At 40.1% G+C, this 15,607-nt stretch overlaps 2 protein-coding genes across 5 annotated transcripts in view; both read right to left on the bottom strand.

The window, feature by feature from the left end:
• Nucleotides 1-15,607, bottom strand: part of LOC132794061 (tyrosine-protein kinase Src42A) — a 50,872-nt gene that overhangs the window by 14,584 nt on the left and 20,681 nt on the right. For 2 of the 4 annotated variants that reach the window (XM_060804287.1, XM_060804288.1), the window contains exon 1: nucleotides 1,609-4,766. The exons of the other annotated variants lie outside the window; for them this stretch is intronic. In XM_060804287.1, coding sequence (XP_060660270.1) covers nucleotides 1,609-4,766 — 3,158 coding nt within the window. Of the gene's footprint in view, nucleotides 1-1,608; nucleotides 4,767-15,607 lie in introns of those variants that run through there. 4 annotated transcript variants of the gene reach the window in all.
• On the bottom strand, nucleotides 4,726-14,156 carry LOC132794064 (lateral signaling target protein 2 homolog). Its single transcript, XM_060804293.1, is given in 3 exon segments — nucleotides 4,726-5,193; nucleotides 5,195-6,058; nucleotides 14,135-14,156. Coding segments are annotated over 2 exon segments (1,188 nt in total). The 5' UTR covers nucleotides 5,915-6,058; nucleotides 14,135-14,156.

Here is a 15,607-nt window from a genome sequence, read left to right as displayed (position 1 = left end):
TTCTGTCTCTCTCTCTTTCTGTGTTGCATTGCTCGATTTTGCTCGATAGGTTTATGCAGTGTTGTAATCGCGTTTAACGTCACGTCTTTATGTTATTAACCTGCCAATTATTTGACTATCAAATAAATGCACAAATCGTCTGGTACGTGGCCCAAAAGAGAGCTCCCACCCCCTCCTCCTCCTCATGCTTTACTTTATCCACCTGCTCATTATAAGTGCCTTGGGGTATTTGTACCGTCATGTTTTGTTTTTTTTTGGTTTTTGTATTTCTTTTACTTTTTAGCTGTTGCCATGCCCACGAATGTTTATTAGACTTGCGATGATAGCAAAAACAAAAAACCGAAAAAATAAAAGTCGTGACAATTTTTATGACACGATGGTTTTAATTAAGCGTTAAACAAACATTGCTCGACACATTTTTAATTTTTTTCTTCTTTTTCCAGCTTTTTTTTTTGTATTTGCCTTTGCGATTTGGTTGTTTGTGGTTTTGTGTCAAGTGTTGCAGTTTACTCGTTTCTTTGAGTTATCGACGAGTTTTTTGCTTTTGGTTATTGGCTTTTCGTTGTGTTTTTTGTTTGCTCCGTCTGGCGCTTGTCTCTTGAAATTTGGTTCGGGTTGGGATTCGAGTTTTGAGTTTGCGTTTGGGTTTTGCTCAAGTGGATAGCACGTGTGCCCCAAGTACAAAAGTTTGTACATTTTGTTTGTTGTTGTTGCTGTTGTGGGTATTGATATGCAAATTGGAACTGAACCAATTTGAAATGTTTTGGCCTTGAAGTTGACTCGCGTCAAATTCAATTCAATTTGTTTGACAGCAAATTTCTGCATAATAATGAGAAAGGTCTTCGTCAGATACATACAGCACCCAAAAAAATACAGGGCAGATTAACAGTAAAATATGTTAAGAATTTGATAAAGACACGTACTTAGTGTTGTCAAGAGACAAAAGTTTACAAGACTTGGCTAACAGTATTTTAAAACACAGTGGCGCATATGTTAAATGGAATCATGTTGGAATAATAATATCATCAGTGATAAGCAGAAGACCCAAGAGAACATTTTCTACTTTTTCTTTTACAGTTTTTTTTTTGTATAGTGTGAACTAATTTGTAGTAGTAAGTGTGTATGTGAGTGTCTAAATATAATCGAAATGTATCGATAATTTAAGCACTCATTATTTTAAGTTGCCAGAATTTGCAATAAGAGGCTGGTAGCTCACTCAAAAATCTGCAATTCGAAGAAATTGACAGCTCGCCAATAAACAAGCGTCCGTCTGTAACGAACTATCGAGAAGAGATTCCTTTAAATTTTAATAATTTTGAGTTCATTTTTAGCAACTCAAAAACATATTTTAGATCACTGCTTTTCATTGAAATCTGTTTTACTATGTCGTCTATTTCAAAAGGATTTTGCAACTCAGTTTCATTTCATTATGCGCACTGCGCAGTTTGCTTGACTGTTGCAAATTTACTGAATGAAATGAAGCGAAATCAAATCGCAGTCTATAAAAAAAACCGCAGTATAGTCGTAGTATACATAAACTCTAATCATAAATTAATGAATACAAATTGTGTGTGTGTGCGTATGTGTGTGTGAGGAGTTAAAACTTACGATTTTTCATTTAAAAATTCACCACGCGTAAATTCCGAAAGTCGACGCGATTTGCCTTTCTTGCTCGTCGTCGTCGTTGTTTTTGTTGTTGTCGTTGGTGATGTTGTTGTATTCGTTGTTGTGGATTTCGTGTTTGTTGCTGGATTTTTGCTGTTAGACTTGACTATTGGTGTGGCCGCCGTCGCATCGCAACGGCAACCGGCAACGGCGGCAATTAAATTAACGCACGTATGCGAGCAGGCTGCGGGCAGCGAGCGGCACTTCTCAATGACAGACAATGCAGTGGTGGTTGCTGTTGCTGCTGTCGCTGCCGTTGGACAAGTGCAATGGATGAGCAGTGACTCTGGCTCTGGCGCTTGGCAGGTGCATTTGAGTATCGTTTGATTGGACCAACGACGCAGCGGCTGCTTTGGCACCGGACAATTGTCCAACGAATGCTTCTTCATCAGCGGCGGCAACTGTCGCATTTGTTGTTGCTGCTGCTGCTGTTGCAGGCATTTGTGTTGCTTGAGGCTGCGTCGTGGACGCGGTGGCGAAGGTGTTGCTGGTGGCGAAATGGCCACCGACATGGAGATGGCATCCAAGGAATTGGATTTCATTAAACCCTTTTGGCAATCGGCATCGCTGCTCGAATTGCTGCTGGTGCTGCCCTCGCGTCGCTGCTGGGCAATGATGCGGGTGTAGAGCTCCTCGGAGTCGAGAGGCAACAGCAGATTGCTAACGCCAACACGTCGCTTGGCCTGACTGCGTTTGGTCTGATGTTGTTGTTGCTGCTGCAGTTGTTGCTCATTGTTGGCTGTTGTTGACTCCTGTGTAGCATGGCTGTTGCTTGATTTACTATAGCTAAGAATGTTGGACAAACGTCGCATTTTGCTGCATTTGCTGGCCTGTTGTGGTTGCTCCACGGCAGCAACAGTTGTTGCAGGTGTCACAGCCGGAGTGGCATGCAACATGTTGTTGTTGTCCGTGAGCTGTTGTTGCTCATCCACATGGCTGACCACGAAACGCGTCGTGGTTGCCGCCGCAGCAACTGGTTTGCTCTCGGCAATTGCCTCGTCGCCGCAGCCGGCATCCAATTTCTCTCCTTGTAGGATGTCATAAATTGTGCCATATTTGTGCGTGACATGTGTGCCCAAATTTGCAGTTGTGTCAGTTGCATCCTGTTGTTGCTGTTCACTCTGTTGCTGCTGCGGCTGCTGTTGTTGTTGTTGCCGTACTCGTTCCTGCTCCTCTTGACGTTCCTTTTCGCGCTTTTGCTGCTGCTTTTGTATTATATCATAAATCACATCGTTTGATTTATGCATTTTGACAGACGTCGCTGTGTCGCGTTCTAAAATCGAGCTGAGACTCTTTCGCTGCCATTTGTCGCAGCCGCTGCCGCTGGTTAGCGAGTTGCTGCTGCCTTGCGACGATGTCGACGTTTTGCGATGCAGTATCTCATAGATGGTGCCATAGGTCATGTACTTGTCGTACTTCTGGTATGTCAGCTGATAGATATCGTTCTTACGCTGGATGATGTCATAGATGGTGCCATACACGAGCTTATCGTAGATCTTAAAGTTACGCCTATAATTGGCACTTGAACTCACGCTGTTGCTGCTGCTGCTGCCAGCCATTTTGGCATATGCCTGCAACTCCAAGTCTGGCTTGCTTACCACCGTTTCCAATTCCAGCTCAGTCTTTGGCTCTTTGGTCGAGTTGCGACGCGGCAAAAAGTAGGAGGCAAAACTTTTACGCTGTCGCGAATTCTGACGTTTAAGTGGTGATGTGGTTGTTGTTGTTGCTGTTGTAGCTGGTGTGGCTGGAGTTACTGTTCCTGGAGTTGTTGTTGCTGTTATTGCTGTTGTTGTGGGTGTGTCCAGCGGACATTCCATGAGTGGACGCGGCTGCTCCACCACACCCCCATGAACGGCTCCATCAATCTCGCGCACCAAACGCTTAAACTCCTCGTATGATGTGCGTCGCTTGTGCGCTTTTTCCCGCTGCTCCTTGGCCGCCAACTGATGATCGAGTATCTGCGATAGAAAATCTGAATTCTTTCGCATTGCTTCTGTAGTGGTGTTGGTGGTTGCTGTTGCGGCGGCATTGGCAAAGCTTGTTGTTGCTGTTACTGTTGTTAGATCGTCGCCGGTATCCATTTCATCCGTTGTTGTCGCACCAGCAGCAAACTCGTTTGCGCAATCCGGTTTGATGTTGTTGCTGCTGTTGCTGCTCGTGTTTGTGGTTTCTTGTTCTGATATTGAGGCGAGCGTTGTCATCACAGTGTTATTGCTGCTGTTTGCAGTTGTTGTTGCGTCATCAACCGCTGTCCCGATTGGCATTGCTGCAGTTGGTATTGTGGATGTTGCTGCCTCAACAGCAACAACAGCAGCTCCTCCCACATTATGCTCCTGCAGCATACCGCAACGTCGTCGCGTCAAGCGCGACGCATCCGGCTGTGCGACATCGGCAAACATGGCCTTAAACTCTTCATAGGATTTGCGACGATTCCGCGACTGCGTCAAGCATTCCTTGTAGTTGCGCCGCGCAATCTTCTCGCCATTGCCACCGCCACTGGCCGCAGCTGCAGCAGCAGCCAAGGCGTCCAATTTGTTTTGCATCTCCATGAAACCCGAGTCCATGGAACTGATGGTGCAGGTGGAATCAAAGCTTGTCTTGCGACTCGAATTATTGCTGCCCGGTGAATTGGGCTTGGGCGGTGTGGGTGGCGGTGTTACGAGCAGCGACAACAGATTGGCATCCTCGCACAGTTGATCATTGGGAGCACACAGCAAATCCACATGATTGTTATTATCACAGATATTATCTCTGGCTGGATTGTTTGATTGGTGGTTTATGGCTAAGTTGGCATTTTGTTGCTGTTGTGGTTGTGATTGTTGTTGACTGTTGTTGTCATCGTCATCGAAACTGATCAAATCCTGCACTGTGGCAATTGTTGGCTCTTCGGGCACGGCAGCTAACATGGCGTTGTTATTGTTAACCGTCGTTGCTGTTGTTGGTGTTGTTATCGTCGTTTCAGTCTTTTCAACGTTCGCGTCACGCTTTTTGCTCACAATCGCATAGATCGGCAGCGATGTTGACAGTGCCGCTGTCACCGACAAACTGGCCGCCTCGACGTTAACGCTCGTCACTGTATTCGCAGTCGTCGTTCGCGTCATTGCTGCTGTTGTTGTTGTCTGGGAACTGGCACTGGGATCGGGTATGGAACATGTCGCTGGGGGGCACGCCCACGCCCACAGTGAGCGGTGATGTCGGTATAGTACACGCGCCGCTGAGCGGATTGTAACTGCTGCGATTATGAAAGATTTTCACACTGTGCATGGGTAATTTGCTACTGCTGTTGTGATGATTATGATGATGGTGATGATGATGATGACGATTGTTGGGCCGATTACGTGCAATGCCCATTGACACTGTGGCATGCTGCTTGTGTCGCTGCCGCTGCTGCTGCTGATGGTGGCGTCGCGCATATTTGCTGGCAATGCTGCTAACAGGATCGTCCAACATTGTGTTGGGTTCATTGACCTGTTGTTGTTGCTGATGCTGCTGTGACTCGCTGCTGTTGCCGCTGCAATGCCTTAAAAAAACGTTGCAATCGCCGGTTGGCACTGGCACAAGTGCCGTTATGTCCAGCACGCTGCTCATTCATGCACTTGGCACAGCACAGAAACTCATAAAGTATCTCACCAGCATCGTCGCCTTCGCCTTCGCCATCGCCCTCCTCCTCGTCGCCCGCATTCACCAAGTCAGCATCTTCATAGCCATCGGCGCCAGCCACCTCCACGTCGGCCAGCGAGCTGGGCGTTGAGCTTGGCGGTGTGAATGTCGAGTATTTGGGTTCCAGCAGGAATTCCAATTGTGCTGCCGCCGCTGCAATCGCTGCCGGCGTGCACTGCTCATTGCTGGTTGCTGTTGCAGTGGTTGCTGCTGTAGTTGTTGCTGCCGTTGCTTTGTTGTTGCTCACCGGCATCAGTATGTATGTGTTCTTGGGACTTTTGTCCACCACATGAATGTCATTGTTGCCAGCTGCTGCCCCAGCGACAGCAAGTGTTTCCTTGTTGTTGCCCGCATTGCCGCCAGCCAGTATCGAGCTCTCGATGCTCAGGCCACTGTCCAAGAGCATAAATGTGCCATCCGATGGCAGGATAAGACGTCCCTCGGCCGCTGCATTGACCAGTTCACGCAAGGCATTAACCTGCTTCTCGGTCACATTTCCCTGCAGCTGTATGCCATGCAGGGCAAAGGCTGTTGGCTTATTGTTCACCGAATTGGGATCGGTGCACCACACCACCGGCATGGTGGTCATCTTCTTCCTTTTGAATGTGATTATTACACAACTGAATAAATCTGAGTGTTATTCCTGTTTTTATATCTCCTACTACGTTTTTCTTCGATTAATCGCCAATTGTCTCTCTGCGTGGAGAGACGATGAGCGAATGCGTCGAAAAAACTGTTTTGAAAGAAAGCAAAAAAGCATTTCAGTTTAAGTTTTTTTTTTCTTTTCTTTAGGTTGTATTCAAGTTTCGCGCTTCGCTTGAACTTTCGTAAGTACTTTTCTTTTGAAGTGTTTCGTGTGTGTGCTTTCTCACATTTAATAATAGTTTATTGTCTACTACGAGTGCAACTAGTTTCCGCCTCTGAGGAATTGACGTCACGCCCCTGGACTTAAGCATATTCCAGTAATTTCGAAACTAACGTGAAAGTTAAATGCCATATTCAAATGAGAGTGGAGAAAGATATATATTTAGAATCAGGTTCTAACAAAAAAGAGAAAGAGATTTTAATAGTCTACACACTTAACTGAGCACTTGGCAGCTTAATTGTAAAGCGCAGCGGCTAATAAGCTGATTTATGGCTCATTTTCTGGCTCACAAAACTGTTCGCAGTTAATGCAATTCACACATGCCGAAATCGTTTTTCAAATCTGCTCCGCTTTTATTTTGAATGCTTTTGCAATAAGTCCGTGCAAATTGTTTTTGTGATTTTCATTTTCAATTTACACCCGCTACATATGGCGACAACCTTGATTTCTTCAATCCGTCCAAAATAAAAGAGATATAAAAGCAAAAACAATTACAGGGAATTCAAATATACGAGTATGTTTCACAGTTTAGTTTTTTTCCGCCACATTTTTTTTTGGTATAAATTGAAAACAAAATTCAAATGATTGTGAGTCGTGTGCACGCCATTCAAAATGATGGCACTTTGTCCAATTTTGAATGTTTTATGGGATTTGCATGTGATGGAATTGGGAGTGCTATCAAATGAGTCGTTTTTTTATAGTGCGCGAGTAAAAAATGCAATATTCATGCAAATAGAATTTCAAATAAATCGAACGAACTCACACTCGGATTTTGTCAATTGTCAGTTGCGTTTTTATTTTAACATTTGACATTGCAATCACTGATAATTGTAAGATAACATAAATGTTTGAAAAAAGTAAATCCCCATACATCATTTGTTGGAATATTTCTTTGTTCATTAAGGGGAAATTTTGTTGTGCGAAATTAAATAAAATAGCTAAATTCATTTCCGCTGATGGCATCCAAATGTGTTCTAACAAATAAAAAATTGGAAGCTTAACGAGTTCGTATCTGGGAGTTGTTCTGAAGTATTTGCGGTATTTCGAAGTATTTGCAGATTATAAAAGCGTGAAAAGACCTTGAGCATGATTTGGCAAATTGATTTCTAAGAAATGGAAACTCAATTAATTTGATTTCATCAAAAAAATTGAGAGATTCATATTGCGGTAAACATATCGAATTGTAGACAATTTAACTAATGTTAGTTTCGGCAATTATTTAAGATAAAAGTGTATGAAAAATGGGAACGGGGAGATAAGGTCCAAAAAAGCGGAGTTTAATGGTGCCAGTTGAAAGATGTCACAAAACACTCATGGAGAGTTTTGTCTGATGGCTGCTTGATTTTTTTGACAAACTTGAAGTATGCAATCAGCTGAGCAAACAAGTTTTATTATCGTTCTGCGTCTGCGTCAACGTCTGAGACTCCGAGAGAGAGAGAGATTCTTGTCTGAGATTTATGAGTGACGAATTATGGTTGGAGTGAATATTCATAAAACTGTTTGTTAATTTCTCGATTACGCGGCGGCTGTGGGCAGTTTGAGCTTGAAATTATTGGTAACAATTATGACAGAGTTGAATTCGGCCAATAACCAGATGGTTATGGTCAAGTGTAGCAAAAGCAACAATAACAACAAGCTCTCTGAAGGTGGCTTCATTAGCTGACCATTGAACTTTTTTATGCCATGTAAGTGCATAAGAGTGAGTACGCATTGAGTGTATGAGTGTGAGTGTGTGAGTATGTAAATAATTGTATGCGACTGACTTCAAGGCTGCATTGCCGCAAATGGAAATGGAAACAACTTGGACTTGGCAGCAGTCGCAGAGCAGTTCAAGTTTACAGTGACTGACTGACTGACTGACTGAATGCCTGAACACTTTTGCCGACAAAGCAAACAAACTGCGACTACGGCTGCGAGAAGTCATTGATTGGATTGGAATAGTCAACCACTTGAGACAAAACGATTTAGAGACTCACACTGGGAGCATTGCAATACATGCATTGAAGTGGACATCCTGGAGACAGAATGGAGACAAATAGCTTTTGACTTTACATCTATCTTATGCACAGTCAACACACAGAATCGGAGGCTGGTCATAAAACAACAACAGTCCATATATAAACACAACCGCATTGGCGATACAATATTGCCAGCATCAGCATCAGCAAATGTCAATGTCAGGCCATAAAGAAACCTAAAATAGCCAACGATATAACAAAAAAATAAAATACGAGTAATAATAAAAAAAATGAAAAAACTGCATCAAGGCAGCGTCACAGTTTTTGTCGCTGTTTTTGTTTTGGGTAATAACTTGAGAATCATCTGGAATTCATTATCAGCCATTGATAAGCACAAAGTGAGTTATGACTCACTTGGCATTTCAAAAGATCGCTTAATCGAAAGGCCAACTTTAAAACAAGTCAGAAAACTACAGTCGAGTATGGTTGACTGTCAGATACCCGCTACTTATTTTGAATAACTTTAAAAAATACCAAAATAAACAACCACAAAATACTAAAAATATACCATTGACTATATTTGGTATATTGATACAGTACTACTCTAAAATATACCATAAATAAATAAACCACACACAACGAATCATTGCTACGCTGTAAAACTTTGAAATTACTCACGGGAAATTATGCATGAATAGTGTGTTATTTTATAATTGTATCGAAAGAGTTCTACTTTATGCTAGATTACTCAATGTGCACGATATTTCATTCTGTCAAGCGCATTAGTCATGATTACAGATTATGGTATAATCATTAAAATGATTAAAAACGATTATAATCATTAAAATGATTGATTTCCCTTTTGATCCCTTTCAGATGTTATTCAATTTCAGGCCATTCTAAAAGCTGCAGTTCATTAGCATACTCGGCGATCGATGATTATCGATCGAAGATTTGTTAATACATAAGCATTCAAACATGAAAGTTGTCTCAGGCAAAAAGGTGAAAATACATATATTATTGCTTTTCCAACACGTGCGAGATGGGCTAAGCTGAGATAGCTATGAATTCGAGTTTTAAAATTCGATTGCATATCAGAGATTAACGAACATATAAAAAAGAAGAGTATTATTTAGAAGATTAATGATTGCATTAACTCCGTAATTCAGAGAATGAGAAAAGATCGATAATAAATGAACAGTATTATGCATATTATCAATAAAACTCAAAGCCATCGCAATAGTAGAGTATATAATGCATTAAAATTTTTATTGGCACGAGTTCGGCGAATTTGAACTTTATTTTTTTGGCTTCTGTTTTGAAAAGATCAGAGAATGCGAACAAAAATCAATAATTAGCGAAATTATGATAAAAGCATGTTCTCGTACGCAAGTGTATATAAATTACTCGATTGAGAAGAGTGTATTTATTTATTTATTTTTTTTTAATACAGTCTTAGAAAATAAAACAGCTGTGGTTAAAACACAACAGCAAATGCATTATATTATTATTAAGCACGCACAAAGCTCAAACCTGTTGAACCAGACCCCAGACGAAAGTCTCTGTGCCGCAGCGATAAGACAAAAGTGTGTGCATTTTATTATATATTTATAATACACTTGTGTGTATGTGCACATATGTGTATTTATTTATTTATTAGCTGGATTTTGTCAGAAGAACTAGTCAGTCAGGCATGGCAGTTGCTGTTCTTGCTCTTTTTGTTTTTTGCATTTATTTTTATTGTGTGAGAACTCGTAGGAATGCACTTTGGTCTCTCAACAATGCCTCGACGCATACCGTTAGCACAGGGGCAAAGACAATGAAATTAAAAGTGAAAAAATTGAATATAACAATAAATTAATACACAAAAAGCACGATTCGGAAGGCTAACACACAGTGGCAGCTAATCATTGGCGCTGTGAGTATGCAAAATGCCCGTTAATAGATGTTTAATAAACAATTTGTTTCTAGGTTTTCATGTTCATTTTCGTTGTGTTTCTATTGGAATGCCAAATGCTTTGGCATTAGAACCCACAAGGTTAGATCGGAAGGCCTTAAGGGTCGCCCTCTGAGAACAGAGCATAGTGGTGGACTCTCTTCTCTTCCACAGAGAGAAGACAGTCTTCAAAAGTCTGTGAGAGACTGAGACTGACCTATGCTAACCGAATCCGAAATTCGTTACAAAATCATTGAATCCACAGCAAGTGTATGTGTGTGTGTGGGTGTTGGGGGCTTTGTAGCGCGTGCCAAGAAAACTGAACAAGACCAACATAATAACCACCATAATGAGCCAGGCCAAACGAGTGGAGAGCCTATTGTTGTTGTCGATTGTTGGAGCTGTGTTGCTGTTGCTGCTGCTGCTGCTCAAAGGTAACAATTGCACTCAAAAGTACTACGACCCAATTTGAACCGGTTTGTTTTTTTTTTTTTTTTTGGTTTTGGTTTTTTTCATTTTTCTTCTTTGACTTTTTTGCTCATTGTCTTATGTGTGAGCCAACTCAAAAGCAAACGATTTGCCGTTTGTTGTTGTTGATGTTGGCAACTTTGTTGCCAAGCATTTGTTGCTAAGCAAATTATGAAACCGAGCAGCGCGAGCAACGAACTGCGAGAAAACACAAAAAAAAGCATAAAAAACATAAATCGCTGCCACTTGCCGAGGTAAGCAGCAGCCCCTGACACGCCCAATTCAAATCAATATCAATCAACTGATTTTCAGACATTTGAACTAAAACTTTAAGTTATTGGTTCGAACACTCGGAATTGTTGTATACTTTCTCTGCACACAAAAATAAACTGAACTTTGTGCCAACTCCACCACAACTCCGTCCATTTATGTGCAAATTAAGACTAAGCTAAAAGTTGAAAAATAAAATACTATTAAAACAGAGCGCGCGTTGGCAAAAACTGTTCACAAAACATAGGCAAAAACGCAGAAATGAGCTTGGGCTTTGATTTGGGTCATTGCACAATGGTAACGAGAGCGTCGACTAAATTTAGTAGCGCCAAATAACTTCAACCGCGCGAGACGAATTCACCAGCCCCACAGACACAGAGCTGTTGCTGTTACACCCCAAAAAAATATAAATAAATTAACAGAAAAGTTAAAAAAACAAAAAAAAATATTCACAGCAGACACTGACGCGCATATTGGGCAGACTCGGATGTAATTATTGCAAATGGCTTGGAAACCATTTCAGCTAGCTTAAAAAAAAAAACAAAAAAAAAGATGAAAAAATCAAGGAAAGCAAAAAAATAAAAACCGAAAGCTACACAAAACTGATGCCAAAAGTGTATGGAATAAAAGTGAAGCTCCTTCGACAACCAGTTTGAGTGGTGTTCAAGCATGAAATACCAAAAAAAAAAAAAACTACAAAATATATTTATGCAGAAGAAGATGAGGAAAAAATATATATATATATTGCCGTTGAATTTTAAGAAGTAAACGTCATTGTGGGAAATTTCCACGACGCATAAAACAAATGAAGCATTACCATTATCACCATCAAAAACAAAAAAAAGTCTTCTTTGTAAAACTGCGAAACCTTGTTCCTAAGCTTTAGTTATAAATGCCAAAAGACTATAATGCTTGAAGACGTCAACCTAGAATGTATTTACGACTCGCATTTTGCTTAGTCAGAGCAAATTGTTATGCCACAAAAAAGAACTTCTTGAAAAGTGGATATTATGTTATATAAATGAATTGTGCTCGTATCTTTATGTAGGAAACAAGCACTTTTGTTTTGCACACATAATATACGGTCTGAAAAACTCATATGCATTAAATTTAACACTGTTCACAGATAAAAATGTTGCAAAATGTCAACAGCCAAGCTGCAAAACAATTGAACTGCTTTTCCCCGCTTTTGTTTTGTTTTGTTTTCAGTCATTCGACTTGAAAGCAAATTTTCATTTGTTTTCAAGTAAAATATATGATGTGTGTGTCTGTGTGTGTGTGTGTATCTGTATCTTTATCGGTTTTGCTGCTGACGCGTGTATGAGTCATAGACAGGAAATTTACGGTTCAAAGAGAAGAGACAACAACTGCGACAGCAACAGCAACAAGAGCTCTGCCACACGCCGAGGTAGCTAAGAAAAAACAGCAATAAAAAAAAAGACTGTAAGAGGAGTATGTGCGAATAAGTAACAAAATCTGTATCTGAACTTGAGCTTCAACCACGACTAGAACATACACTTTTTAAGCCAAATTTTCATTGAATAAAAAACAAGCAAACACAATAATTTGAAGACTGCGAAAACATTGTTGTAGCTTCATTGAAAGTTAATATAGAAAATGACTGGCGGCGATCGTCTTATGCCACAGTTGAGCTGGCGATAAGCGAAAACGCGCTTAAATGACGACCAAGAATTATGACAACAACATGTGGAACCCGCTGCGAATTAAATATAGTATTATACTTATGTGAGTAGATGAATACATTTATATTGCACACATTGTACAATATGTGCAAAATAATGCAATTTGTTCAAGTCACGTAAGTTCAAATTGATATGGTGCAGGTTGCAGCACAGCAAAAAAAAAAGAAGAAAATAAACTAAACTTTAAGTTAACAAACCAATTCGCAAAAATTCAAAGTTAAGCGCAAATAACGAAAACTGACTGAGACCATGTGTCAAGTGGCCACTGCCAACAACTGGCTGCCAACTGTTGCCAGTTGGTAACTGGTAACTGGCCATTAACTAAATATTTATATCACCAGCTTTACTATTTCGTTATTTATTTATTTTTTTTTTTCGTTTTGCGGACAGGCACACTCACTCACACTTCAGCTTCCCATCTCACGAGACAGAGATGGCAGCAAAGCAAAGCAAAGCGACACGGAGTGTGAAATGTGGGTAGAAATTCGCATTTTAGCACATAGCAAACGATAAGAAGAGTTCTGTTTCGGTTTTGGTTCACTTCTCGAGGATGTTAATGAGCCACACTCTCGCATACATTTGTTAACAAAATGTTATGTAAAAGACACAACAAATCAAAGGGCAATGGCAATTTCAATTTAATTCTTAACAGGCGCTGTCAACGGTAAATGTGCGCAGTGCCAGCTTTTTTCTTACGAAATTCCCATTCATTGATATTCTAATGGCAGTCAGATATATGTATATATATAGATTTTGTGGGTGAATACTACACTATAGAGCTAAGCCATATACAAATACAATACAAAAAGCACATCACGAAACAGCAAAGAAAATAGAAAGTTCTGCGCCAGCGCGCAACTTGACAAAAACGGCAAAACAGACAGTAACAACAACAACAACAACAGCAGCAGCAGCAGCAACAAGACAAACAACAATAGCTATAAATATAAACATGTTGTTGTGTTGCACATTTGCTGTAGTTTTTGTAGTTGTTACTGTTTGCTGGCCAAATTCGTTTTTGGTACCTTTTCTCGTATGTTGCAGCAACATGTAGCTAAAGCTAGTATTCAATGTTGCTGATACGCTGCTTGATGCCGCTCCATATTACAATGTAAGTGCACATTATACATATGTATGCATGAATATACACACAAAACACATAGACACACGAAACACGAAACACAAACGAGGCACTTTACAGCGCTGTGCAGCAGAAATGTTGAACAAAGAAAACAGTCGCTGCTAAAAGTATGCCAACATGCCGCGCACGCGTGCAACAAGTTTATCTAAATATATATATCGATGTTTGGATATATATAGATTAGTATTTGTATATCTATTTGTTGTCGCTTTTATTTTGTTGGCTTTCGGTTGTTTGCTCCCGCGCGAGTTTTTATTTCATTTTTTTTTTCTTTATTTCGTATCATAAATTTTTTATTATATTGCACTGGCGCATTCGATAGATATTTGATTTCCTATATACGTTAAACTATATTGAATTTATATATCGACATGCAATTGGCATTAATAAAAATCACGTTATATTTGTTGTTGCTTTGAATATTTTTTGTATTTTCCCAATGCGTTGTTTTTATTTTATTTTTGCCACCTTCCGTTTGACGTCCGTTTTGTGCACCGCTTCGCAGACAACTGATACGTTTATGAAATTTTTATAGAAAGGTTTTAAACTGCGCGACACACGAAGCGGCGATCCGTCTTACACTCACACACACTCACTCACATAAGCACACACAAGTTCAGCACACAGTGAAAAGCGCGAGTCGCTTCGTGTATGTGTGTGTGTATCTATGTGCGCATCGAGTGCCATTTGAGCCAAGCTTTTGACAGTGTGTGTGTGTGGTGTGTTTGTATGTGAGTCGATACTGCTTTTCAAGCTCTTTTGTTAGCCGTCGTCGTCAGCTCTTATACGTTCGCACTTTGGTAAGAAGTCGACCAACTTTGGCCATCTCTTGGTCTCAATAAGATCCATGCTTTGCCATACACAATTGAAACAGCTGATTGTCTGCTCTCTTCTAATCTCTCTTCAGTGCTCTCTCTTTTTGGCTTCGTCTCTTTGACTGCATTTCGTCGTGCTCTTAGCAGCTGCTGAGGTGCTGACAAGATAAATGAGATTACTTTACCTGACAATTACGACAGCAATTAGTCATAAAGTGCGTCGAGTCGATTGTAAAGATCAACTGAGAGTTTAGTGTAATTAAATTGTTGTTGTTGTTTTACTTTTGTTGTTTGACATTTTGTCAAGTACTCCGGCATTTGTTTTGTTTATAAATATCAACGAAAAATAAAAAACATATAACTCAATGATCGCTGGAATCAAAGCATGCGCTTTAAATGCCAACTGTTGAGTTCTTGTGAACGCTATTGAACTCGTAATGGTTAAAGAATGCTAAAACTCATCAAGTGTGTGTGTTTAGGCCTCCCCTGGAATATTAATCGATCCACGTTTCAAGCGAAAATTTATGATCCCGCAATTTCAGTGAAAATCGCGTTGAACCAATCGTAATAATGATCGTATCAGCAAGGATTAAGCAAAAAAGTTACAATTACCAGACTTTAAATGCGTTTCAAAAGTGCTCCAGATTTGTAGATTATCATAGTATAAAAGGCAATAAACTTACCTAGAATAAAAGAGAAAAAAATAATTTCAAGTTATTATATATGTATATTATACCATATTAATTTATTATTTAAACAATTGACTTATTCAAGCGTGTAAAGTATTTAAATCTAGTTCAAAAATAATAGCCGGTTAAGAGTTGTATTCCATATTGATCTCATCGCTATGCCTATCAGGTTGAGTGTCATTGGAATCCTGTTAATGTTTATAGCACTAAACCCTTGCTATAATGTAAGTATATTTTATTAACTATAAGGCAAACTAACTCAATCTTTAAAGGAAGCCATCATTTTCAGGCTCACAAACTTTGTTTGTCAAAATAATGACGAAACGTGGTTTACTTTCCATGAATGTCGATTGCGGGCAATCAGTCGTAATAAGACTATTTTAAATTTGAATGGAACTTTTCATCAAACCGTCACGGAGTTTCATGTGAGAGGACAA

The sequence above is a fragment of the Drosophila nasuta genome, chromosome 3 (genome assembly GCF_023558535.2).
Source record: "Drosophila nasuta strain 15112-1781.00 chromosome 3, ASM2355853v1, whole genome shotgun sequence".
Taxonomy (NCBI): domain Eukaryota; kingdom Metazoa; phylum Arthropoda; class Insecta; order Diptera; family Drosophilidae; genus Drosophila; species Drosophila nasuta.
This window is presented reverse-complemented; position numbering and strand designations above follow the sequence as displayed.